This window comes from Ostrea edulis, chromosome 6, assembly GCF_947568905.1.
Source record: "Ostrea edulis chromosome 6, xbOstEdul1.1, whole genome shotgun sequence".
Lineage (NCBI taxonomy): Eukaryota > Metazoa > Mollusca > Bivalvia > Ostreida > Ostreidae > Ostrea > Ostrea edulis.
Window position 1 is genome coordinate 73,947,648 of NC_079169.1, and position 27,829 is coordinate 73,975,476.

At 34.9% G+C, this 27,829-nt stretch overlaps 1 protein-coding gene across 1 annotated transcript; it reads right to left on the bottom strand.

Annotated features, from left to right (window-relative positions):
* Positions 1–12: 12 nt before the first annotated feature.
* LOC125647945 (filamin A-interacting protein 1-like) lies at positions 13–4,601 on the bottom strand. Its single transcript, XM_048874817.2, has 3 exons — positions 3,863–4,601; positions 1,671–1,799; positions 13–699 (listed from the first exon to the last, which is right to left on the bottom strand). The coding sequence occupies exons 1-3, from the start codon at positions 4,584–4,586 to the stop codon at positions 299–301; spliced, it is 1,254 nt and encodes a 417-aa protein (XP_048730774.2). The 5' UTR covers positions 4,587–4,601; the 3' UTR covers positions 13–298.
* Positions 4,602–27,829: the final 23,228 nt, after the last annotated feature.

The following is a 27,829-nucleotide window of genomic DNA, read 5'->3' on the forward strand; positions in this document are numbered from 1 at the left end:
CAAATCTAAAAGGCACGCATTGATCTGATTTAATCCTTTTAAATGAATGTGTTGTTACTGTCATAAACATATAGCATTTTCATTACTTATATTTCAAACCAATGTTCAAATTCGAAATCATGTATATTACTGTGGATGCATAGATGTACACCGTTCATAAATTGAATGACGTCACAAGAGGGAAATTGACATGACATATCTCTTGATCGATCTCAATATACTTATCCACATTCCTAATTATCATTTACAGGATTGTCATTTGACGATGGCATCAACAACTTCAAATGTATTATTTCATTTACAACTGGAATCCAGAGAAGGTTGTGATTGGTACACTGTCGGTATAGTAACCTTTTCCCAGGTAATGTTTGACCCACACCGTGTCTCCCTTGTCCAATCTTAGAACAACCAGGTTAACTCCGGTCTCATAATACTCATTGCCACCACGGTCATATGCCATCGTTCTGACCTGGGAACTGCCATTCAGTACAATATCTACCCTGATATCACCAGAACCGTAACTTTGTACACTGACAAAGAAGACATAATGCCCGCCCACGGGGGCAGTGAAAATCCCTGTTCCGGTGTTGTAGCCCCCACCCACGTTGTTTATCACCTTGGGAAAAACCAGTGTACCACCGCTCCACGAAGAGGAGCTTGACGTTATCGTAGCGGTAAAGCTCACTTTACTCGACAAACCTAAAATATAAATATTGTCTCGTTATATATTGTCCTGCAGTTATGTTAAGAATGGAGTCTCTAAAAAGGAAACTAAATAAACCTTAAACGCCTCCATCTCTGAAGATCATCTCTGACAATGTATTATTAATCAAAAATGCACGTACTTTATCAATATTACAATGATGAAATAAAAGAAGGTATATTACATAACACACATGCTAAATTATTGTTTTCCCGTAAAGAAGCCATTTAGGAAATGTTCAGTATTGTAAACAGATCACAGGTTCTATAAGTGCTCGGATACCGAAAATTATTTTAAGAATCAGTGACATAAATGACCATGGAAATGATTCTGATTTATAATTTAGATTCTTTAGACTTTACACTGTTATCTGATTACATGTATTATATATATACACTTCTGATTTATAATTTAGATTCTTTAGGTTTTACACTGTTATCTGATTACATGTATTATATATATACTAGTATATCATGTACATTATAGAATATTGAAATTCATACAGTACTGAAATATTAACAAATCTATGCAAAATCTTTGCAATTTGTTAATTTCATAAAACATACTCTTTACAAAACATGGTGTTATTACCTAATCTACAATATGAATTGATATTATTTATATTTTTTCTATTTTCCAACTTTAATCAGCAGAAAAAGCTACACAAAATGAGCAGGGGTGTAACAGTTCATCACGTGACCTACTATTACCCGATCACGTGGCGAACTGTTTCCTGGTCACGCGAGAAACTATTGCCCCGGTTAACAGAGTAGGTAATAAAACAATTATATCATGCCTACCAGGGAAAACAGTCAAAACTATTGCCCCTCGGTAATGGCGAAGACCCGGGGAACTATTATGACAACAGTTTCCCGGGTCTTCGCCACTACCTCGGTACAATAGTTTTGACTGTTTCCTGAATAGGCATGAAATGATTGTATACATGTAACAATGTAAAACTACATACCGCAGTGGTTGTTAGTAACATTCATTCGGAACACCTCTAAAGATGACAAAGTAGACGAGAGTTTTAGTTGTTCATATTCAGCCTTCTTCACTTCTGCTTCTAGACTACTAACTGTGCTGTTCAAATCATCTGCAAAAAAGTATGTTAATATACATTGTATGTACTCAGTTTTAAGGAATTTCCTGAGTCACATTTCGTGTACCACAGTGATATTTATTTCAAATATTCGAAAAAAAATTGTTTGTTTGTTTGTTTCCTTTGTTTTTGTTTGTTTGTTTGTTGTTGTTTTTATTGTTCTTGCAAATATATTGTTACATCATCAATCGGTAAATGTTAATCTAATGTAACGATTTCATAAATATACATATATCAAAGTACTGAGAGTACTAATAGGCAGAAGCATGTTTTTTTAGTACAAAATTATCCTTCGACTTGATCTTGTGACCTGAAAATCGAACGACCACTGTCTCAAGTTTACTTACTGTCAAATACTTCTCTCAAGATATTTTGCAGACAATGTTTTCCATATTGTAGAAGTTTGAAGATCCAATAGATTCCTGTTCTGCTTCTTGTGCGGCAAATAAAGCAATGTGAACCCTTTGATCACAATCTTTACTGTACTAGTAACAATATGTATTCATCATAGTTTTAAGGGATTGATGAATACGTTCAAGCGCCGCCCCCCCCCCCCCCCCCCCCCCCCTCAAGAGACTCCGAATGATAAGCAGTGGACTTGTGCTGTCTAACACCCAACTCATGCATAACCTGCTGAAACAACCCTGACATAAAATTCGAACCTCGGTCGGATTGAATGGCTTTAGGTACTCCTACAAAGCTAAAAAAAAAAACTTAATAAGCGCCTTAACGATGGACTTAATATTCCTATGAGGTGTAGCTTCAGGGAATTGGGTAGATATATACATAATAGTGAATACTGGGTATTAGTGAGTAAATACTCGTTCCCTGACCTGGTCTTGGACAAAGGTCCTACAGAATCCAATAACACTCGGCTATACGGTTTTTCAAAGCTTGAATATGGGTTGTAGAGGGGCAGATGGAATTTTCTGATAAGGTTTCCATACCGTCTGGCAAACATGAACACGACTTGTAAAATTCAGAAACATCCTTTTTCAACTTGGGTCAATAAAATGATGGTTGGATGATTATATTTTTACTCGAGAAATTTTCACTCAAATGGAGACATCACCATTGCCGGTGAAGGGCTGCAAAATTTAGGCCTTTGCTCGGCGCTTATGGCCTTTGACCGGGGAGGGGGTCGTTATCGTGCCACGAAGCCTAGATTTTTACGGTCTCGTCCAAAGGACCGCCCCATTTAGTCGTCTCTTACGACAAGTAAGGGGTACTGAGGACCTATTCTAGTCTGGATCCCCACAGGACCCAATAAAATGACTCACAATTCCGTTAGAAGTCCATGGCGATCCGGATTAGAATAGGTACTTTACTGAAATATATTAACAGACGACATTAAACGAACAGAGGGAAGTTCCGCTTACTATCAATTGTGAAGATTTTCACCCCCACCCACCAAATCCTGAGACTTTGCACAACCTCAGCATACTTGCATCCTGTATGATAGAAGAGTTCTTGTCTGCAAACTGCAGAATTAGTTTGTGTGAAATAGGTATCCTGTATGCACTTGAAATGATAAATTGATTTAAAGAAAATGAATATATTGAATGCAGCGCTGCCTCGATAGTATTTGTAGTAATATCCTGCATGGAATGAAATGGAATTCGAAAACTATAGCAGGCGTTACTAGTATCTGGGAAAATCAAGTACTCTATGTGGGAAGAAAAGGGGTAAAACAATCTGCCCCCGACTTTATTCAGGGAGCATGAAATAAAATATTAATTCTTGACAGACTTTTACCGATATGGAGATGTGCTCCTGCTGTCCCTTTAGAAACAGTCTTGTGTGTGACTTCATAAAACCAGTAATGTTGGATAAAGAATTATGGATATCAATAATTTCCTTCCCTTCTATATACACAACTCTCTGAAGTGGGCGAATATAAAACGAGGACAATTTTTTTTATGTGCGTGTATATATATCAGTTGCATATTAGTTTTTTGAGAAGATGGGAATGTCTACAATTTTTGAGGACAACCTTTGTAAACTTTTCTAACCACAACCCATCAATTTTCGCTATTCATGAATTGCATTCTACTTACCGAATAATGACTTTGCCATGCTCTGTTGCACTCTTTCTAGGTCTGACAAGGCAGTTGTCAGTTTTCTACCCGTGCTTCTCATTTCTCTGCTATACATGGCCATGGAATCATTAACTCTCTCTGAGATCATCATATATTTGTTTTCAACGAGTTCAGGTATATTTTTATCTATTTGCAGAGTGTGTTTATTCAGATCCAAAAGTGTAGTGGACAAATAGCGAACCTCGATTTTAAGGTCAGCAAGTACTCCTGATGTGTTCCGTTCAAACTTTCGTTTTTCGTCAGATAGCTGTTTTTCGAACACACGGTGATTTTCGTCCATTTCCGTGATATTTTCTTTTAAAGAGAAAATATTTTCATTACATTTGGTAATTTCGCCATTCAGTTTATTGTTCTGGAACTTCAGGGACTGTAACTCTTTCTTAAGTTCGGTTATTTCTCTACCGGTTGTGTCTTTAAGTGACGAAATTTCACTTTCTGCAGACACAAGGCTTTGTTGCAAGGACACCATGTCCTTCATCAAAACGTGGACATTTTTCACCAATGTCATCCGGATCAACGTCTCCTGATTTAGTAACTGTCGGAACACATCGACGCTCTTCGTATCAAGTGTACTGAAGTCGATGTCTGTTGAGTTATGCATGCTATTGTCTGTTACAACTGATAAACCATTGGATCCGAACAAGCAGAACACCACGAACCACAAGCACACCAGTTGCTTCATTGTGGAAATACGGTGGAAATGTCTTATTTTGATACGCAATTCAGTTTATATACCCGACCAATATTTACAAATCCGTTTATAAGATTTTTCGACCCAGATATTTCTGAATTTTTAGCTCACCCGTGCCATATCATAATTCATCTAGTTCTGATTGTAACGGGGACCGTTACACATTTTCCCCAAATGTCCCCCATTTACAAAGTGCAGCCATTTTGTTTGAGTCGTTCAATATACACTTTAATTAATAACAGTATAACTTTCACTTTATTTCCTTGAGTTATGTAAGTTAAAGTAGTATTCAATCAAAATGAACTAAACGTACATACACTTGCTGGTCAGCAATTTTGACCATGTCAATTCCGTTAAGCGTCTCAATAGATATCTACGGTATAATTTTCAAAATCATTCCTTAAATAAGCAAGAATATTTTAGACGTTTGAGCATTATCCAATCAAAATGAAAGGGGCGGACATGTGTGTTGATAACTACGATATATATTTAAAACGATTTCATGGGAAAACAAACACTTTAAACTGATTCCAAAGTTCCTGTACCAAAATTTTGATGCACGTACATACATATGCATGTTCAAAGAAAATAGCATCCGTTTTGCACATCTACAAGTGATATACTACCATCCTAAAAGATTTCAACCTTCTGTAGTTTCTTAGAACACTTCTGGAAGTAAAAGTTCCGGAGAAAAACAATAAAGAGAAGAAAAGGAAGAGTAAAAACACTTCGTTTGGGGAACATAACTAGTTCTAATTGTAACGGGGACCGTTACAGATGCCCCCCTCCCCCTTTAGAAAGTGGTGCCATTGTGTGTCAGCACAACCAATCATCTTACCCCCCCACACCCCCCATAATAAACATAATAAAAATGATAACTAGACACGATCTCATTTTGAACAACGAGGAGGTCTTCTGTTTGATTCTGTAATGCGATAGATGTAATAAAGATTACGATGATGACCATTAACTTTGATTTACAATGCAAAGATATCTTTAGTTTCAGCGACAGAAAGAATAAAAATGTCGAACATAAGGGCCGTTTAGAACATTCATTACGTAATGGATCGTCATGTTGGTGACGTCATGTTCCTAATATCAGTAGTTGGAGAATGTCAGAAAGCACAACTCAGCATCAATACTGCTCCACAAATTCTTTATAAATTTTGGATTATTATGGAAATATTATTGATATCACCTAGCCCCTTATTGGAGATGGTGGTCCCTAGAACTTTATATTGTCGTATCGGTCTTGTCATACTTTAATCTAAAACGTCTAACATAATATATTTCAGTTTCGAGATAATTGGGATATTCATATTTATGTTCCGACCCCATAATTCCCATAAGGGATCGCAAGCTTATATATTATTGAGAATAACATACTGCACAATTGTTGTCTATAATGCTTTTGAAAATATTTCTCATTGAAGAGATGTAAAAATTTTCGTTCTTTAGTACTTTAACCAATGGTCGTTTTGATATCAGAAGTCGGAGAGTGTCAAAACGAACGACTGATTCATTAATTCGTTAATTTTTTTTTAGATATTTAGAAATACTTTATCATATCAGAGATAATCTTATTAGAAACGGAGTCCTGAGGTATAACAGGGGTTGGCACAATAAGAACCCTCATGCTGCGGCCATGAGCAAGATATAGGGTTCATGTCGGGTGTGACCGGTCGACAGGGATGCTTACTCCTCCTAGGCACTTGATCCCTACTCTGGTATATCCAGGGGTCCATTTTTGCCCAACTCTCTATTTTGTATTGCTTATAGTAGTTATGAGATTGATCACTGTTCGTTATCCTCACCTTTCATTGATTTTAAGTGGAGGAAAAGCAACATAAGAAGGCGGCTAGAACATGACTAGATGTAGCGCAATACATATATCATTACCAAAGCATGTAATAGTTTTAAAAGTTGATCTCAATAATTCAAAAGACACCAGGGGACACAATCTAATAGTGTAACGGTTAGAAAGGATCTGATTTTAATTATATTGTCAAGGCACATTGATTAAGAATCTCTTAATATCTATTTGACGGGATTCTCCCTGTATTTAATGCAGGATTGTAATTGTCAACATAGTGTATATTAAACCTGGTAACAAATGTGCAAAAGACGACAGGGGGCGGTGCTTAATTTAAAAGAATTTTATAAGATCGTGCATGACCATGGATTCTCCCTGTGTCTTCTGCAAAAATGTACGCAAATTCAATCAATTTAGATATATATAAACCATGTGACAATGTTTACATATTATTAAGTACAGTTCTTCAATAAGAATTCATCCCGTGGGGATCCGGGTTAGAATAGGTCCTCACTACGCCTTGTTTGTCGTAAGAGGCGAATATATGGGGCGGTCCTTCGGTCGAGACCGCAAAAACCGAGGTATCGTGTCACAGCAGGTGTGGCACGTTAACGATCCCTCCCTGCTCAATGGTCATTAACGCCGAGCATAGGCCTCAATTTTACAGCCCTTCATCGGCAATGGTGACGTCTCCATATGAGTGAAAGATTCTCGATAGGGACGTCAAATAATATCAATCTATCAATCAATCCTTTGTTCACAACACTGTTCCTTGGATGAAGCACACATACAGATGTACATATAGGTGAATGTTATGTCAGTAACTCTTTTAAATTATCCACTTTAAAAAGTATTCCTACAAAATGTTAAAAAAGGTATGGAAGGCGAGACATCAGTCTTAGTATGTTAAAACAATTTTTCCTAGTTTACTTTTGCTCTATATCCATGTCATTCCAAATTATTTGTGTGTAAAATCATACTGACAAAAATGAATACATTAATGCAGTAAAAACAAACTGGTGCTTTTTTAGCCTTACCGAGCTCTAACGGGTTTTTTTTTTTGTATTAAAGAAATGTGAATGGAATTCGGCACATCTATGAACTCAACTCTACAATCGCTGAAAATTTCAATTCGATATCTAGAATAGTTTCCGAGAACACTCGGAAAATAACTGACCCTCAAAAAATCAAGAAAACGTCATTATCTTATGTAAAAAGCAACATAATAAAAATCGGGAAAATACCAACTGAGTTCCTGAAAATTTCGCGAAAATTGGCCGACGACTCATATCCGAAAGCCAGCGTTCACAAAAATTGTAAAGAAAAAAAAAAGAAGAACAAAACTTTACAATAACAATGAGGTCTTCCCATAAAAATGTCAAAGAAAAAACTTTACAGTTTTCCGTTGGAAAAGGAAGTCCTTAATAATAAGAAGAAAAAGAAACAGAATAAAAACAAAATTTTAAAATCTTCGTTTGGGGAACTAATTAAGGTCTTCCGTAACAACGGAAGACCTTCTACTGATTGTGCTGGTTAAGATTATTAAGGTCTTCCGTAACAACGGAAGATCTTCTTCTGATTGTGCTGGTTAAGATTATTCTTATTATTCTTTTTTTCCCCTTCTTTTTCCTAGACGCTAACTTTGAAGCTTCATATCTCGCTCATTTCTGCATGGATTTTGCTGAAATTTTCAGGGTTTATAAACTTTACAGAACAATTTTAAAATCATGTACTACATTTAAGAAATTCCCTTCTGTTAACGAGTTATTCCCCTTTGAATGAAATTTTAGGGGCTTTAGTTTCCAGACAAAGGCTCCGAGACTGTATAAGCTTGAGCAGAAAATGCATTAAACATGAAAAGTAGGAGCATTGTAGTTCTGCACATCGTTTTTTGATTACAGCGTTCGAAATTGTGGTTGACAGGGTTAAAAAATTAGGACGCCTAAAGGAGCAAAAAATTACACATATTTTCCTTTGTATCTTTTAAACTAAAAATATTTTGTTAAGACGTGTAGAACAAAAGTTGTGCAAAATGTTAAGAGCTTTCTTTTAATATCCCTTAAAAGGGGCTGGCCCCTTAAATTAGGGGATCTTCAAAGTTTTCGCTTTATAACTCAAAAATGGTAAATATTTCGACATGGCTTTTGCTGGAAAAGTTGTTCTTTATCATCTTATTGATCTCATAAACATAATATTTTGCTCGAGTATTGTGTTATATATGAGTAAAAAGCTTGACCCGCAAACATTAGGTAGGTGAAGGGGGGGGGGGATATGCGTATAACTTAAATAAACTTGCTTTAATTGATAAATCTGACTTCATGAAATGCTAATATTCTTTTAAAATAAGGTTTTAACGTGATCTATGGTTCCTTTAAAAATCATCTATCGACAACTTTTTTTTTTTTTATTATTTAGTAGCTTTAATATAAACAATCGTTCCAAAGAAAAAAAGAGGAAAAGGTTATCTCCTCTACGTTTGTTATTAACACAACGATAATTTAATTGAAGAAACAAACCTTCAAGCATAGAATAACTCAGTCATTAACTACACGCATCTTACATACACCGCGGGGTTTGTTTTTGTTTACAATAAATAACCGACTCGAGGAACCATCGCGTGTGAACCAGGGCATCTACACAAAGTAAACATTGTCGTCCTAAATATAACACAGAATGTTATGTTTTTTTATCATATTGGATTTTTCGAATAATTCAATCTTTCCGGGGATGTATATACAGTGGAGCCTCGGTAATCCGGACGCCATTAATCCGGACGCTTCACCTTCCGGACGATTTTTCTAGGGAACAGAATTTTTATACATTATTTTGCATCATTAATCCGGAAATTCGCGTTCCGGATCCGGACGGTCATATTTTACTACAAAACGTTATAATGCATTGAAAATTGTACCGTTAATCCGGACGGTAATTTTGTTTAGGGAAGGTCTGTGTCGGACAATTTCAGCAAGGCGTAAATTATAAAGAAAACAAGCCCAACTGTCTAATTGAAGCGATTACCTGTACCCTGGCAACACCTCCCTCCAATTAGGTGGTGTGTGATGATAAGTCCGTTAGATAGCACGTGCCGATCGAGACATTGTATTGCCAATTTTCGCACATAAGATCTTTATTGCGTGTAGCGTTGAATTTTGTAAATAAATCTGTAGCATATTATTGTATAGTCTTGATCAATACGCTAATAGTATTAATAAATTAAACATCATGCCGTAATGATAATTTTTTAACTGCTACACATATCAGTTGTACTGATTCGTAAATTGATATCGGCTTATTCAAATCTAAAGAGTGTAGATTATACTTCTAGATTCTGGATTTTATACTGTTGATTGGCGTGAAATATACATGTATGTTCATGCACATGTATATGTAGTAAGTTTTTAATGTTTAGAATGTCACGCATGTAGAATGTACCTGTGTACGATTGATTCTTGTTACGATGTTGTAGAGCTTTATTGCTTTCGAATTTTTAAACTCTGGGTAGAAGTGAGAAAATTACCATTTTAAGGAAAATGACAATTAAATTCTGTATGTACCCGTAATGTTAGTTTCACCCGAGTTTTGTTACGTTATTATCGCATCATGAAAATAATAGGTGCAAGTGACTAGATCAAAGCAGTAGTAGGTCTTAATATTACGAGCTTAAATGATTTTGTTCTCCCGATATTGTCTTGGATAATTATAGAATAAGAAATATAAACTCTGGCAGATTGAATTTTGGTTAAAGAATGTTGTCAACTGACATGATAATCACGAAATTCTTATATCAACTTTGGACGATGAAGATTGTTTTAACAGACCGCCGAACCCGTGAATCGTGACAGGTGGAAATTACCGGCCTCTTTAAGAAGTAAAAGTGTGATGAAATGTTTGAAGTGTAAATGATTATGTTAGTTACTAATGATTTATTTACTTATAGTTACATAAAGTGCTTCATTATTTGTTTTAGTGCATACGGTACACAGTTTTGTATATTTATTTGCTGGGATCATATGTATGTACAATGTAAGCACAGGCAAATACACTGAACACTTACAATTTTAGTGCTTTGAAATACATGTAAATGTTAACATTATCATAATTTATTTACTAATGCAAATGGTTAAATCCAATGATAGAATGTATTTAATTCACTATGCATCAATAAAGTAGGCACATATTGGTTACTTATGCAAAGCTAGAAAATATGCGATTCAATTATCCGGACGCTTCATTTATCCGGACGATTTTGCTGGGAACCAAAGTGTCCGGATTAACGAGGCTCCACTGTACTTGTTTATACGTCCCTGGTCTTACGTTTGATTTGTTTTAAATTCAAAACTCTAGAGCATTGAGTCAGGCATCAATTTTAAAATCTGCAATTTAATATACAATTCGTTTCTCAATCATGTCTAATATTGAATGTGTGTTTAATATCGGAGATTCATCGCTGCTGGACTAGCGATCTGTGATTTCACACTACTTTAACTGAACACTCAAGCTTTACTCAAATTTTTCGTTTTGAAAAAGAAAATGGATACATTTTACAAACATAACAATTTATTTCTGAACATGTTTTGAAATCAATAGTTTATAATCATGATTAAACCAAATCTAAACATGCGTATAGAATATTCAGAAACCCATGGCCGACCAGTCTCATTTCAAATGATTTGTTGTTTTATTGTTTAAAAACAATGACTTTGATTAAACATTGATTCAGAACTCCTGGTCCAAATTATGTAACTGCGGCACGTGCCCCTGGCGTGAAATTCATACGCGACTTCTGTGCACACTGTGTACATAATATACCTACATGTATTTACGCAGATAGATATTAAAGTTTAATAAAATATTCAAGATTTGAGAGCAATTTATTTGATTTGTATGTATAAATAATTCAAACTCGATGAATTATTCTCTTCAGTCTGAATATTTTTGTTGTATGATAAAATATTGATAACAGCTATAAACCTTTATTGTATGCCCTGAGCCATAAATTTCATAAATTTAAATAATAATTTTTTCTTCATTATTGGGACTGAAAAGTTAAATGCTGAAAGAATTTAATCCCACATACACGCGCGCCTCAAAAGACGGATTCGTGGAATGAGATCATACACGCATGTACTTGAGTAGTATAAATTTATTAAACACCTAACGATAAAAATTCGTAGTACACCTTTATAGCTTCATTTCAATGATATATATTAAATTCTCAAACTATTTCATAATTACATACGAGAAGTCAGAATCGCCAGCGTAGCCAAACTACTTATATCGTTACAGTACTTATCTTCCTGTCACAGTTGATTATTTTCTTTCTAAAAACTTAACTTGTATTCGTCTTTTGTAAAATCACTCACGAGGATGAACTCAAAAAGCCAAAAAAAAAAAAGAAAAAAAAACCCAGGAGGATAAGGTGCTTTGACTCGAAGCATCGAATTATGGTCTGAAATAAACTAATATTAGTCCTCTCTCTGACCACTCTTCCCTGCTCTGTATCTGTGGATGCTATGGGAAAGCAGGATAACCATTTTTGTCGAGGGGAGGGGGGATGATGTTACATATTTCCACACAAGGATGAAAAACATCATCAGTTACAATTTTCAGCATTTCATCGGTCCAAAAACAGGTATTGCAATTCAATGGAAAATCGTCACCGTTATTGCCCATTGCAATGTTTTTATGACATCTACAATATAAAACACTACTTTTTATAAAACCTTCCCATTAATATCTGACAATCTAACAAAAGAGACTGCCTCTTCGAGCTGGAAGAACAGACAACAATATTACCGAACACTAATTATAGTCCCAGCTAATAAAGTTTGAGATATCGCCAAGTCCGTCTATCCGTGCAAATGTGCCCAGACCACAACTTTTAAAAATACACCGTAAGCTCATTCTTCACATAAAGATTATTAATGACCATAACATGAATATTCTTGATGTAAGGTCATTTGTACCATTTCTAAAGGTCTAAAAATTAAAAATTGATTAGAGTCTTAATATATCTTCCTAATGGCAAATTTTTTATATTAATACTGATAAAAAGTTTCCATATGATCAAAGAATATGTCCTGGCCTTGACCCATGGTCACATTGTCAAGTTCACTTTTTAGAAAATACAAACCCTGTCCTGGCCATATCAAATAATGAAGAAACATTTATATTTCATACTTACAACAGATTTTCATGTTAACTGAGGCTGCATTAGGAACTGACCCAAGGACTTATGGTCAAATTCAAGGTTTTTATGTCACACAGCTCCGACGGAAGACCTCCCGTTGCTTTGCAACGAGCTTTGCTCTTGTTACATATCTTATCTAGGCACTGGCACATTCTGAGGAATACACCGGTATACTAGTAAGATAGTATTGTGAACAATATAGATCTAGAGGGCATACTTAATAAAAATCAAACTGTAGTTTATATATGATGATTATTGTATTTCCGACATAACGCAATGGAATGGAATACGTTTTTTGCACTTTCATTATTTTTTTGGTTTTTAAAGACTGCACAAGGTTGTTGTTGTTGTTTTTTTGTTTTTTGTTTTTGTTTTGGCTATGAAGAAGCAAGATAATAAATAGCATGGCCGAACAGTTTTTATTTCGCATTAGACATATGAAGTTGACGGAGTTCTTGGTAATAAGGAATCTAATTTGTGTCGGTGTGAGGCGGAGGAAGTTGCCCATGAGCCTTATAACCGCTTTTGAAAAAAAAAAATGAACGTAAACAGGAGATAAAAATCTCATTGGTTTCTGGAAAAAGGGGTTAATGATGAAGAAATTCAGCATTTTGACAGACGTGTTTGTAAACATAGATGTAATTCTTGATTACTCTGACATATTTGAAAAATTCTTGACTCGTGAATGTGTAAATTTAAAGATTCCACATTTGCTATCCATTAGTCATAATATCATAGGAATTACTTAGGCATTTTCCACGAAGTCTTCAAGCTGAGGCAGCTATATGTATATGCAATAACAGTAAATAGGAACTTCCTTTTCCTTTCTAATCTGAAACTCTCAATCGAAAATAAACACGTCCCGTGATTGTCAAAGGAAGGATTTACTTAATCAATATATCATACATGATGTAAAGTAGATCTAGATTTTTAATTGATCACTGATACAAATCCAATGCAATGCGTATAAAGAAAACTAAAAACGTGTTACAAAAATAAAAATCTCGAGAATAATGGAATACTTAAATTAGATGTTTTTCTTGTCAGATAAATGTTAACAAAATAATCTTATGCGTAGATATTCTGAATCAAATCAAGCACGCGATGTGTCCGATATGGGTAAGGGATGTTTCCTTTCATGTGTAGGATTGCACTTTCATAGGGATGAATTTTCGTGGTTTTGTATCAAATGCCGATTTTATTCGCAAAATGTTTCTTAAGTTTTTTTTGTAAGATATGGCATGGTTTAATTTTGCAGACAAATTAAATCCACCACAAGATGTATTTTGTTTATAGTACAGTCGTTCATTCTTTTATCAATTACAGTATAAATTATTGTAAATCTACATAGATTATTTCTAACTTAAAATGATGAAAATACATTGTCAAATGTTTCTGTTTTTAAAACACATAGACAGTAATAATACATCATATCATTATATATTGTATAATGAACATGTTAACCTCAATAAAATGGGGGGGGGGGGGGGCATATCCATGTCTTACTTCAATCGATCGTTAATGTCTGTAGCCTTACACACTTTCTTCTTCTTCGTGTTTTACACTTGTAAGCTGTCTTGGGAGTACAAGACCAACAGTCTGCTACAATAATTTATTACCAGACCGTTAACAGGCACTGTCCCTTGGTGCCTAGACTTGCTCAAGTCTCTATGTTGTTTTATTACTTTATCATTTCGTTCAAATTTTTTTGTGTATCAGAAGTCTAAATATCTGCTCTCTACCATACTTAATGCCACCAAAAAAAAGAGAGCAATGATTATTAAACATAGAGACTTAAGCAAGTCTACTTGGTGCCCCCTATAATCAAGTCTACAAATCGTACTTTGAATTGTTTTCAGGGTGTTGCTAAAACGTGGAACGGAAAACGAGACGGAACGGAACGGAAAACGGAACAGAATTTAAGAATTAGAATGATAAATGTAGCTAAGATAACACCAAAAATCGGAAGACAATACTTTGTTACGATCAAAATCAAAATTCGGTAAAACAATTTAATCTTAACATTCTGCATCATAAATTAAGAGAAGTTAAACATCTGAATAAGAATTTACAAAACGTTTTACAAGAATTTTGAAATGTCGGCGTTAACAGATGTGTTAGCGAGCAGCAACACCTTTGGATAGGGAATGGAAAGAACACACGTACTTTATATGTCACCCCCCCCCTCCCCGTGGCAAAATGTACATGTGATACCGTGTATGTGTATGGCTCTAAATTCGTTTTTGAGCACATCTTGACCTAAAATTTTAATAGGAGGAATAGAATGTAAATTATTAAACAAATTAAACAATATTTTATTACCAGACTGTTAACAGACACTGTCCCTTGGTGCCCTTTGTAATCAAGTCAACAAATCGTACTTTCTTTAACTTTGTACAATTGTTTTTAGGGTGTTGCTAAAACGCGGAACGGAAAACGAGACGGAACGGAATTGAATTTATTCCAAGTACACGATATATCTTCATTCATAACTGTTATGGAAGGATAACATTTACGTACTAAAGTGTGTTCATGCTCAAAATGTCTCAAATTGAATAGAAATTGATGTTTATGAACGTAACGTCTGTCAGCCACAACATATCGGGAACATTTTTATAAAAGGAGGCATTGTTTACGCTAATTATCTCTTGTCTACTGATAAAAAAAATTAAAACTTTATCAAAAAAACTGATCACAAATCCCCCCAAAAGTCATGTAGATTGAAATATTTACAGATCTTCGGAATGCTTGACGTGTCTGTCAAATGAACAGGGCGTTACGTGCTATTTATAGAGTTGATCTCTGATATTAAGTGCGTCTACATGTGACCTGGAGGTTATGAATAATTTAATTTTTTCCCAGTGTTCTTTGCATCTGTATTGACCTTCCGATTGTTAGCACTCCAGATAGAACCTGAAGAGCCGTGAATGATTGTCTGTTCATGTGTGACGTTCATCTGGTAAGTTACGTGCATACCAATAATACGAGCTATAATACCAACTTTGACACAAATATCACATCAGTATGAAAAACGAAATGATTAATTTGAAATATTTATAAATGTATGATTCTGTACACTCGTTTTCCTTACAGAATAAGTTTACTAGATTGCATAATTATCTAAATAACACAAGGACTGACGGACATTGCATGTAAATTATCGTAACAATGACAGACATGACGACGTCTATTCATGTTACATAAATTTCATAGCTGCATTCAGATTTAAAAAGTTTTATTAATTTAACAAATAAGTGTATATATTGAAGATATCAATGCATTATATTGCAGTGTTTGTCCTTTATATATATATATATATATATATATATATATATATATATATATATACACACAAAAGAGAACTATACAATTAATTCTGGGCATGTTATAATAATTTAGCGTTGGTAAAAATTTATGTCAAATCATTTAATTCTATAGAGAATTTTATATTGATAGGCCTTGTGAAATTCTAATTTATTTAGATGATATTAATATTGTGCATGGACATAAGAATTTTAATTTGAATAGTAAGGTTTATAAAGGCAGCTGAAAAATATGAAAAAGACTGACCAAACAGGTATTGCTTAGATTGTAACAATGACAGACATTACCATGATGACATTGTCTTCATATGTTATACGGCATAAAAAGAAATCCTGATTTAAAGAAATTTCATAGTTAAAAAAACCCATATATATATATATATATATATATATATATATATATATAGAGAGAGAGAGAGAGAGAGAGAGAGAGAGAGAGAGAGTCATATTTCAAATATTGTCTATTTTTTCAGCATCTATCACTTTGATAAAATAATGAAACTTTCAATTTCATTTGGTTGTCTATATAGAAAAGTCCACAGGTTTGTCATGTTTGTGTTACGATCTATCGATAAAGGAGGAGAAAAACATTTTTGCAATTTTTAGCTCACCTGAGCTGAAAGTTCAAGAGAGATTTTCTGATCGCCTGTTGTCCGTCGTTTGTCCGTCCGTCCGTGTGGCCGTCTGTCTGTAAACTTTTTACATTTTGACTTTTCCTCCAGAACCACTGGGCCAATTATAACCAAACTTGGCCAAAAGCAGTCTTGGGTGAAGGGCTTTCAAGTTTGTTCAAATGAAGGGTCATGCCCTTTTAAAGGGAATCACGAAAATGCAAAAATAGGGTGGGGTCATTAAAAAATCTTCTTCTCAAGAACTACTAGGCCAGAAGAGCTGAAATTTACATGAAAGTTTCCTGACACAATGCAGATTCGAGTTTGAACAAATCATGACCTCCGAAGGTAGGATGGGGCCACAATAGGGGATCAAAGATTTACAAACAAATATATAGGGGAACTCTTTAAAGATCTTCTTCTCAAGAACCACTAAACCAGAAGAGTTGAAATTTACATGACAGCTTCCTGACATAGTGGAAATTCAAATTTCTTGAAATCATGGCACCCAGGGGTAGGTTGGGGCCACAATAGGAGATCAAGGATTTACATACAAATATATAGAAAAAAATCTTTAAAATCTTCTTTTCAAGAACCACTGAGCCAGAAAAGCTGATATTACCACGAAGCTTTCTGACATAGTGCAGATTGAAGTTTGTTATCATCATGGCCCCCGGGGGTAGAATGGGGCCACAAGAGGGGATCAAAGTTTTACATACAAATATATAGGAAAAATCTTTAAAAATCTTCTTCTCAAGAACAACTCAGCCAGAAAAACTTATACATTTACATGAAAGCCTTCTGACATTAAAGTTTCTTAAAATCATGCCCCCGGGGGATAGGATGGGGCCACAATAGGGATCGAAGTTTTACATACAAATATATCGGGAAAATGTTTAACAATCTTCTTCTCAAGAGCTACTGGACCAGGAAAGTAGAAATTTATAGGAAAGCTTCCTGACATAGTGCAGACTTAAGGTTGTTAAAATCATGGTCCCTGAGGGTAATATGGGGCCACAACAGGGGATCAAAGTTTTACATACAAATGTATAGGAGAAATTTTTATAAATCGTCTTCTCAAGAACCACTGAGCCAGAAAGGTTGAGATTTACAAGAAAGCTTCCTGGCATAATGTAGATTCAAGTTTGTTAAACTCATGACCCCTGAGGCTAGGATGGGGCCACACTATGGGATCAAATTTTTACATATTGATAAATAGATAAAAATCTTTAAAAATCCCTTTCGTAAGAACCATTTGGCCAAAGAAGTTTACATTTGCACGAAAGCTTTCTGACATAGTGCAGGTTCAATTTTGTAAAAATCATGGTTCTCGGGGGTAAGATGGGGCCACAGTAGGGGATCAAAGTTTTACATACAAATATATAGAAAAAAATCCTTTAAAAATCTTCTGATGAAGAATCACTGGGACAATTATAACTAAATTTGGCCAATAGTGTCCTTAGGTAAAGGGCGTTCAAGTTTGTTCAAATGAAGGGCCATGCCCCCTTCAAAGGGGAGATAATTACAAAAATTCAAAAATAGGGTGGGGTCATTTAAAATCTTCTTCTCAAGAACCACTGAGCCAGAAGAGCTGAAATTTACATGAAAACTTTCTGACATACTGCAGATTCAAGTTTGTTCAAATCATGATCATGGCCCCGGGAGGTAGGATGGGACCACAATAGGGGATCATAGTTTTAAAATATATAGGGAAAATCTTTAAAACTCTTCTTCTCAAGAACCATTGGGCCATAGAAGTTTATATTTGCATGAACGCTTCTTGACATAATGCAGATTTAAGTTTGTAATAGGGATCAAAGTTTTACATGCGAATATATAGTGTGGTGTTATATACACGAATTATTCTAGGAATGACTCAGTTTTTTGTGTAAAAGTTATACCCCATTTTTCTACTCTTTATTTTACAAAGTTTTTTCACTGAGCCCGTGCACACCGCACAGTTTCTACCTTGTACAAGCGTACACCTTTTTCCAGTGATGTAGTCCCACAGTGTAAGTAATTTTTTATGTTTAAATTCTTTTTATGTACATGTTACATTCGCAGTCAATATCTATACAAAAGTTCATGTAAATTATTTAGACCTTTGGAGGGAAAACTGTTCGTGCTATGTTTCACCCATGCATAAACTAGTCTTTCAAACTTTCAAAGTAAGATTTATTAGGTAGTCATATTCAGTTCTTTATTTATGTCATACATTTTTATTATCTTGCGTAATTTCTCGTTGTAAATCATAGATAATTTAGGTGTGTATTTTTTGTCAACTGTGTGTTATTAAGCAAGTGATATTTAGTCATAATTCAGTCAGTCATATCTATTATATTGAATTATTCATTGTTACACCATTATGTCATGTGTAATGTCTACATTTTCCGAATTGTAGTAGTTTTACTAATAGCGTACCAATAAAGAATTAACTGAACCACCATGGCTAGTGATCAGTACATATAGGGAAAATCTTTGAATATTGGCCAAGGTGACTAAAGTGAACGATGTGGCCCATGACCGTCTTGTTGACAAAATGTATACTCAAAGAATGCAAATTAGCATTAACAATTGTAATTCAAAACATCTTAAAAAGAACCTGTGACTTAATATAGGTAATTGCAATTATATAGAAACTGCAACACTTTGGAAGATGTGCATGGTCATAATACTATTCCATGAAGCTTATATTTAATGTAATCATGATAAAAGACGTAGATTTGTTAAAATGTCATATCTAATTACATTTACATGAAAATCAGATGAATGAATAAGAATTTGTAAAGACCATGAAAATACTTAATAAACAGAACGTGTTACCTTACAGCAATACGAAACATGCGAGGCCACACACATCCGAAAGTAAACTTAAAAATTAATTATGCTGAGAGAATGAGAAAATACAAAGAGAGTTGGAATGAAGATAAAAAAAAACCCAGAAAAACAGAGAGAAAACTAGAGAGAGAATGAGAGCTTATCGACAGAGGAAAAAAGATCAAGAAGCTAGGTCCAGTCAGAATACTGTCAGAATGACTCGTGAAGGATTTAAAAAGGAAGAAGAAAGGAAAGCGAGAAATGCTGAATATAGAAGGAAATACAGAAAAGACGAATACGTGAAAAATATGTGTTAAGAAAGAAAATGAAAAGAGAGGAGAGAAAAAGAAATCTGAGATCAAAGTATGCACATTGTCAGCAAAACGAAGTACAGAACCCAGCACATCAAGTGTGTCGTCAACTCCATATAAAACTAGTGCTCTAAAGAAAGCAGTCTATAGGATTAAGGGAAATTACCAAAATCTCCGAGAAAGTTTGCTGAAATAGTTAAAAAACTCGTGGAAAAAGCTTCAATTCATAAAAAAGAGGTTTTGGCAGAAAAGGGTTTAATGGTCAACAAAATATACACAGATGCCATCAGGGAAGGTGATCAAAGTTTAAGAGGAAGAGCAAATTAGTTAGAACATTAAGAAAGTCATTTATAAGTAGTTTAGTAAAAAACATAAAAAATTACATTTATGGAACAATCCAAAGGGTCAGCACTAAGTTAGGCATTCACAAAAATGTCCTAAGTTCAGGATGCCTGAAAGAAGACAGGAAGAGAAAAGACTGTTTGAATGAGACAATAGAAAAATCTGTTAAAACATTCTTCCAACAGGATCAGGTTTCAACTAATTTGCCAAATAAGAAGTTATTCAAGAAAGACAGTGATGAGAGTAGAGTGTTGCTGGGTACACTCAACACGACTTATAAGATGTGAAAGGAAGCTAACCCACATCAGAAGATTTTACTTGACAAGTTCTCTAAACTGGAGCATAAAGAGGTTAAAACCCAAAAGGAAAGGAATTTTTTACAAAGTCTATGTGAATATTGTGTGAGAATGCCAATTTGATTGATTGATTGAATATTTTTAACGTCCCGCTCGAGAATATTTCACGCATATGGAGACGTCACCACTATGCTCGGCGCGTATGGCCATTGAGCAGGGAGGGATCTTTATCGTGCCACACCTGCTGTGACAAGGGACCTCGGTTTTTGCGGTCTCATCCGAAGGAAGGACCGCCCCATTTATTCGCCTCATACGAAAGCAAGGGGTACTGAAGACCTATTCTAACCCGGATCCCCCGGGGAATTTGAAGCTTCAAGAAATTAACAAAATTGCAGACAAAAAGAAGTAGACCTGAAAATGAAAAACGTTTTTCATGTATTGGACTTACTATGACGCTATGTACAAAAACAGGAAAGTTCCACAACTTAGAATGTATTGACAGAGCATGTTCCAAATGTGGTACTGAGAAGCTGATGGATAAGCTGAAAACTGAGTTTTTAGAAATGGAAGTGAAGTGGAAAAATGAGCAATGCAAACAACAACAAACAAAAAGACAGGAAAAGAAGTAAAAAAAAAAAAGAAGCAAATAACTACTTTAAAAGGAAATACAACTGATTCAATTCAGAAGTTTTGTGGCGAAATAAATTTTTATCCAAGTATTTGTTTGAGGCAAATTGGCAGGTTTCCCAGTTTGCAGAGTTAAGAAACCATCTTCATCCAAGCACGGTGGCAATAACAATTGATTTTGCGGAGAACTACACTTGCACTTGTCAAAATGAAGTCCAGTCTGCGCATAGGACAAAAGAGTGTATTACTATTCATCCAGTAATAGTTTATTATAAATGCCCACAATGTCAAGATGAGGTAGTTGAAGAGGAGTGTGATATCATTCGTGATGATCTCACCCACGATTTTCATGTAGTTCATACATTCCCTGGGAAAATCTTTTCTCACTTATAAGAAAGCACAGGACTTAGAATTAGTAAAGCAAGTATCTTGAACGATGGATGCACATCTTAGTACAAGTCCAAAATTCCGTTTGCAGATATTGCAAATGCCATTACATACTTTGGATTTACGATCTAAAGATATTATTATGGGTCTAGGTACGAAAAAAGCAGGTGTGATGGAGAGGGAGGGGTCCGTAAATCCAGAGTCACAAGAGCTGTGAAAAATAATGAAGCAGTTGTGGAAAATGCATTGGCTCAAGTTCTGCAAAGAAAACCTGGAAAAGGAGACAGAGATAGGGGAAAATGTATTCACAAAGGACGGCACATGTTCTTTGTTCATTCAGAAGAGATTAGACGACCGAGACCAGAGTGAAATGTTAAGACTGTCTCAGGAACTCAAAAGATGCATTCATTGTATAAATATAAATATGGGAAGTTGACGATGGAGAAACTGAAATCATCCCGTTTGTCATACAGTTGAGTTGTCAGTTTGCCGTTAATGTCTACTTTCAATAAAATATCTAAATATGAAGCAGAAGTGGACGACTCTGTGGTGTCTTTCATATTGAGCTCACAGGGATAAATCGAATAGACTTATGAATGAAAGTTATTATTGTTCATAGACAAAACGTCAACTTCCCATATCTATGGAGCAATATTCCATTATCACCTATATATGGTGTTTATATCTCTCAACTGATTCGATACGCTAGAGCTTGTTCTGCGTATGGTCAGTTTTTAAATCGATGCAAGCTACTGACAAACAAGTTGATGGCACAGGGGTTTCAACAGTCTCGATTGAAGTCGGCATTTCGCAAATTCTATGGTCGTTATAGCGATCTAGTTCGGCAATACAACCTACGATTGGGTCAAATGCTGTCTGACGTGTTTCATACCGATTGTTAGGCCGTTCTTGGCATACTGGTTTTGACTACGAATAACTCCGTTTACCTAATCAGGATATAGGGCTCACGGCTGATGTGACCGGTCGACAGGGGATGCTTATTCCTCCTAGGCACCTGATCCTACCTCTGGTGTGTCCAGGGGTCCGTGTTTGCCCATCTATCTATTTTGTATTGTTTATAAGAGTTGTGAGATTGATCACTGTTGGTTATCTTCATCTTTCATATATCTAAATGTCGAATTGACGGCCACAGCAAGAGAGTTTTTCTTCGCACGTAGAAGTTTTTGAATAAATTCTGCTTCATATGAATATAGAAACAGGTAAGCTAACAAAGGAGCACAATTCGTGCCCATGGGAATCCTAACAGACTGTTGGAAGACCTGATCACCAAAGACCACGAAGATATTGTTAATGAGGAACTCTAGCATATTTTTTATTTCAACTTCAGAGTACTTGTGCGTGGATTCAGAGTGCTGTTTAACAAAGTAAGTTTTTGGATGACTGATATGAATATTTCCGTTTTCCAGTTTTGTTGAAGAAGCAACTGTCTATGATGTCAAAAAATCTAATCTTTAATTTATCGTGAGGAATGGTCTTATAAAGTGTTGAAAAGTCATGGGTTTTGATATCATTGATTTGGTAAAAGTTATTTAATTTCTTAAATTAGAGGTTTTTGATCGTGTACAATTCATTAAAGTCATCTATGTGTCTGGATATCTGCCAGCTGTTGTAAAGATTCTTGTTTTCTAATAAGTGAAACATTAAAATTCATTTGTTTATTTACTAGTATTTATTATTTATTTTATTTTAAACTTATCACATTATTCTTTGAAACCATGCAGTTCTTGTATGTTCTTCTGATTTTTTACATCTAACCTTCCGATATTGCATCTTTCAATGTGCCATTATGTAGGAAGAGTAGTAATTTTGATCCAAAATTTTATTTCTGGCAAAATCATATAAAGATCCATATCATTTTTTCTATCTGAATGTAGCAGATCTCTATATTGACAGTTTTCGGTCTGGTTTTGTAAGTAATACTAATGTAAATATTATGTTCTACTATTTTTGGTCAGGTGGTTGAGTGGCCTTATGTACAATTTTATAAGAAAAAGAAAGATTTTCATTGGATAAAACTTGAAGTTTCCCATGTAATAGATAAAAATGATGTCTGAGGACCGATAAGTGATCCTGTTGTCCAAAAGAAAGGCAGAAGAACATTTTATGAATTTTATTGTAATTGATGTTAATATTTAAAATATGAACATTATTTCATTGAATCATTTATGGAAAATTAGTTTTTCAGTTTCAAATATGGCTGAAATACTAGTGCCTCAGCGTAAAACAATTATTAATTAATTAATTAATCAATCAATCAATGAAATAGGTAATAATAATGTAACATACACAGGATAAACTGATCTGTCAAATATCGCAAAATCAGAAAAATTTAAAAATCATATTTATATTTTTTTTTAATTTTACAGACATGAATCTCTGACAAACAGACACCGATCTCTGACAATGAAAATACACTGTATACATATAATTTTGACAATTTAATACAAGAGGCCCATGGGCCTAGAATCGCACTTCTGATACATTGTAGAACAGGCAAAACTTCTCACTAACCAAGATTCATCAATTAAGAAAATTTGATGATGTTAAGTCAAATAGTACCTGACAATTTATATGTAACTGTCCAAAAGTAGATCACTGTGACCTACTTTTGGTCGACACACTGAAGACTCAAGATGCATCAACTGACAAGTCAAATAGTATTCAAAGATAGCCGTCAAATTCCAAAAGAAGGCCACAGTGACCTACTTTTTGGTCGACACAACCCAAAGACCTAAGATGCATCAACTGACAAGTCAAATAGTATTCAAATATAGCCGTCAAATTCCAAAAGAAGGCCACAGTGACCTACTTTTTGGTCGACACACCCCAAAGACCTAAGATGCATCAACTGACAAAGTTTGATAATTGAAGTCAAATAGTATCTGAAATATTCTGATATGAACGTCAAACTCCAAAATTAGGTTACAATGACCTACTTCTTGGTCGACACACACTGAAGACTTAAGACCCATTAACTGACAACGTTTGATGATTGTAAGTCAAATAGTATTTGAAATATATAAATATAGCCGTCAAAATCCAAAAGTAGGTCAAGGTGACCTACTTTTTGGTCAATAAACTATGAAGGCTCAAGATGCATCAACTGACAAAGTTTGATGATCCTAGCTTTCATAGTGTCCAAAATATACATCTAAAATTGAAAATGTGAAATTTGAATGTCTGCAAAATTCAAAAAGTAGGTCACTGTGACCTTACCGTTTTTTTTATAAATATGTTTCGAGGCCTCTAGACGCATCAACTTACAAGGTTTGATGATTCTAAACCTCTCAGTATCTGAAATAACAACCTAAAATGTATTTATAAATGATTAGCCATAAAATTCAGAAAGTAGGTCATGGTGACATACTTTTCACATAACGCACTTTAAGGTCCCATGATCCATTAACTGACAACTTTTGATGATCATAGGCTCAAAAGTGTCCAAGATATGCATCAAAATCCATTTAATAATAATTACCTGCGAAATTCAAAAAGTAGGTCACCATGTCCTACTTTTGAAACAACATGATATTAGGTCCTAAGATGCATCAACTGACAAAATTTGATCCTAGTCCTTATACTAAGCAAAATATGAAAGTTTTAACAAATCAAAATTTAAGGTCAAATTTGAATTGACCTTGAGACCACACCCTTTGCCCCAGGATGATGCCTTGAACAATTTTTTTTATCTACAACCTATCCTCATCCTTATGCATAAGTTTGGTGATAATTTGCCCAGTGGTTCTTGAGAAGAAGATTTTTTAGCAACCCCTACTTTTTTGCATTTTCCTAATTATCTCCCCTTCTTAAAGGGTCACAACCCTAGTTTTAGTACAAATGAAAGCCCTTGGGCCAAGGATACCCTGTGACAAATTTGACGAAAATTGGCCAAGGGGTTCTTGAGATATAGCCCTTTTTCCAAAAAGTTGATGCACTCCGCACGCCAGACATATGGCCATATGATTAGCTCTCTGAGCCTTCCGCTCAGAAGAGCTAAAAATACATATCAGATCATTCTTCTTTCTTTTTATATGCAGAATAATTAAGTAAAAAAAATCATAAGGGTATAAATCTTGCATGGCTAAAAAAAAAATACATCCCATAGAAATTTGTCAATGGAGCTGTCACACATTTGTCGGATATGAAGAACACAATCACCTTAATCAGTGGTGCAGAATCGGACACCACATTATAGATAGTATACATGTCGGGGTTTCTGTCAAGTTACATTAGACATGACATGTCTTTATTTGACCTGCCTGTCACGTTACAAGATTTGTCTGTTTGTGTTTATTATGTTATGGGAGTTGTTTATCATGTTACATTATACGTCTGTCATTTTACAGTATTTGGCTTTCATGTTACGTTACATGTCTGTCCATGTTACGGTATACGTCTGTCATGTTACAGTATACGTCTGTCATGTTACGGTATACATCTGTCATGTTACAGTATATGTCTGTCATGTTACGGTATACGTCTGTCATGTTACAGTATACGTCAGTCATGTTACGGTATATGTCTGTCATGTTACGGTATATGTCTGTCATGTTACGGTATACGTCTGTCATGTTACGGTATATGTCTGTCATGTTACGGTATATGTCTGTCATGTTACATTATACGTCTGTCATGTTACGTTATCTGTCTGTCATGTTACGGTATATGTCTGTCATGTTACGGTATATGTCTGTCATGTTACGTTATATGTCTGTCATGTTACGGTATATGTCTGTCATGTTACGGTATATGTCTGTCATGTTACGTTATATGTCTGTCATGTTACGTTATACGTCTGTCATGTTACGGTATATGTCTGTCATGTTACGTTATATGTCTGTCATGTTACGGTATATGTCTGTCATGTTACGTTATCTGTCTGTCATGTTACGTTATATGTCTGTCATGTTACGTTATACGTCTGTCATGTTACGGTATATGTCTGTCATGTTACGTTATCTGTCTGTCATGTTACGGTATATGTCTTTCATGTTACGGTATATGTCTGTCATGTTACGTTATATGTCTGTCATGTTACGGTATATGTCTGTCATGTTACGGTATATGTCTGTCATGTTACGTTATATGTCTGTCATGTTACGTTATACGTCTGTCATGTTACGGTATATGTCTGTCATGTTACGTTATCTGTCTGTCATGTTACGTTATCTGTCTGTCATGTTACGTTATATGTCTGTCATGTTATGTTATCTGTCTGTCATGTTACGTTATATGTCTGTCATGTTACGGTATATGTCTGTCATGTTACGGTATATGTCTGTCATGTTACGGTATATGTCTGTCATGTTACGGTATATGTCTGTCATGTTACGTTATATGTCTGTCATGTTACGGTATATGTCTGTCATGTTATGTTATATGTCTGTCCATGTTACGGTATATGTCTGTCATGCTACGGTATACGTCTGTCATGTTACGTTATTTGTCTGTCATGTTAAGGTATATAACTGTCATGTTTTTGTATATGTCTTTCATGTTACGGTATATGTCTGTCATGTTACGGTATATGTCTGTCATGCTACAGTATATGTCTGTCATGTTATTATATATGTCTCTCATGTTACGGTATATGTCTGTCATGTTACGGTATATGTATGTCATGTTACGTTATATGTCTGTCATGCTACGGTATATGTATGTCCATGTTACGGTATATGTCTGTCCATGTTACGTTATATGTCTGTCATGTAACGTTATCTGTCTGTCATGTCACGGTATATGTCTGTCCATGTTACGGTATATGTCTGTCCATGTTACGTTATCTGTTTGTCCATGTTACGGTATATGGTCTGTCCATGTTACGGTATCTGTCTGTCATGTTACGTTATATGTCTGTCATGTTAAGGTATATGTCTGTCCATGTTACGGTATATGTCTGTCCATGTTACGTTATATGTCTGTCATGTAAAGTTTTCTGTCTGTCATGTTACGTTATCTGTCTGTCATGTTACGGTATATGTCTGTCCATGTTACGTTATATGTCTGTCATGTTACGTTATCTGTCTGTCATGTTACGGTATATGTCTGTCATATGATACGGTATATGTCTGTCCATGTTACATTATATGTTTGTCATGTTACCATATATGTCTGTCATGTTACGGTACATGTATATGTCTATCATTTTACAGTATTTGACTTTCATGTTACGTTATATGTCTGTCATGTTACGGTATATGTCTGTCATGTTACGGTATATGTCTGTCATGTTACATTATTTGTCTGTCATGTTACGTTATCTCTCCGTGATTGTTACGTTACACAAATTCCAATTGTTCATAAAATATCTATTTGTGATTTATTATCTATTTTTGACATTTTATATCTTATTTAGAATCTAAACTTGATATCCAAATAAAAAAGAATTAGGAAAAACTCATGTTTAAATATTTTCTAATCCCCCCCTCCCCATTATATGCTCAATGTGTTTTCACCAGCTATTAACCTCCGAGTTCAAAGGAGTCAACCATATTGA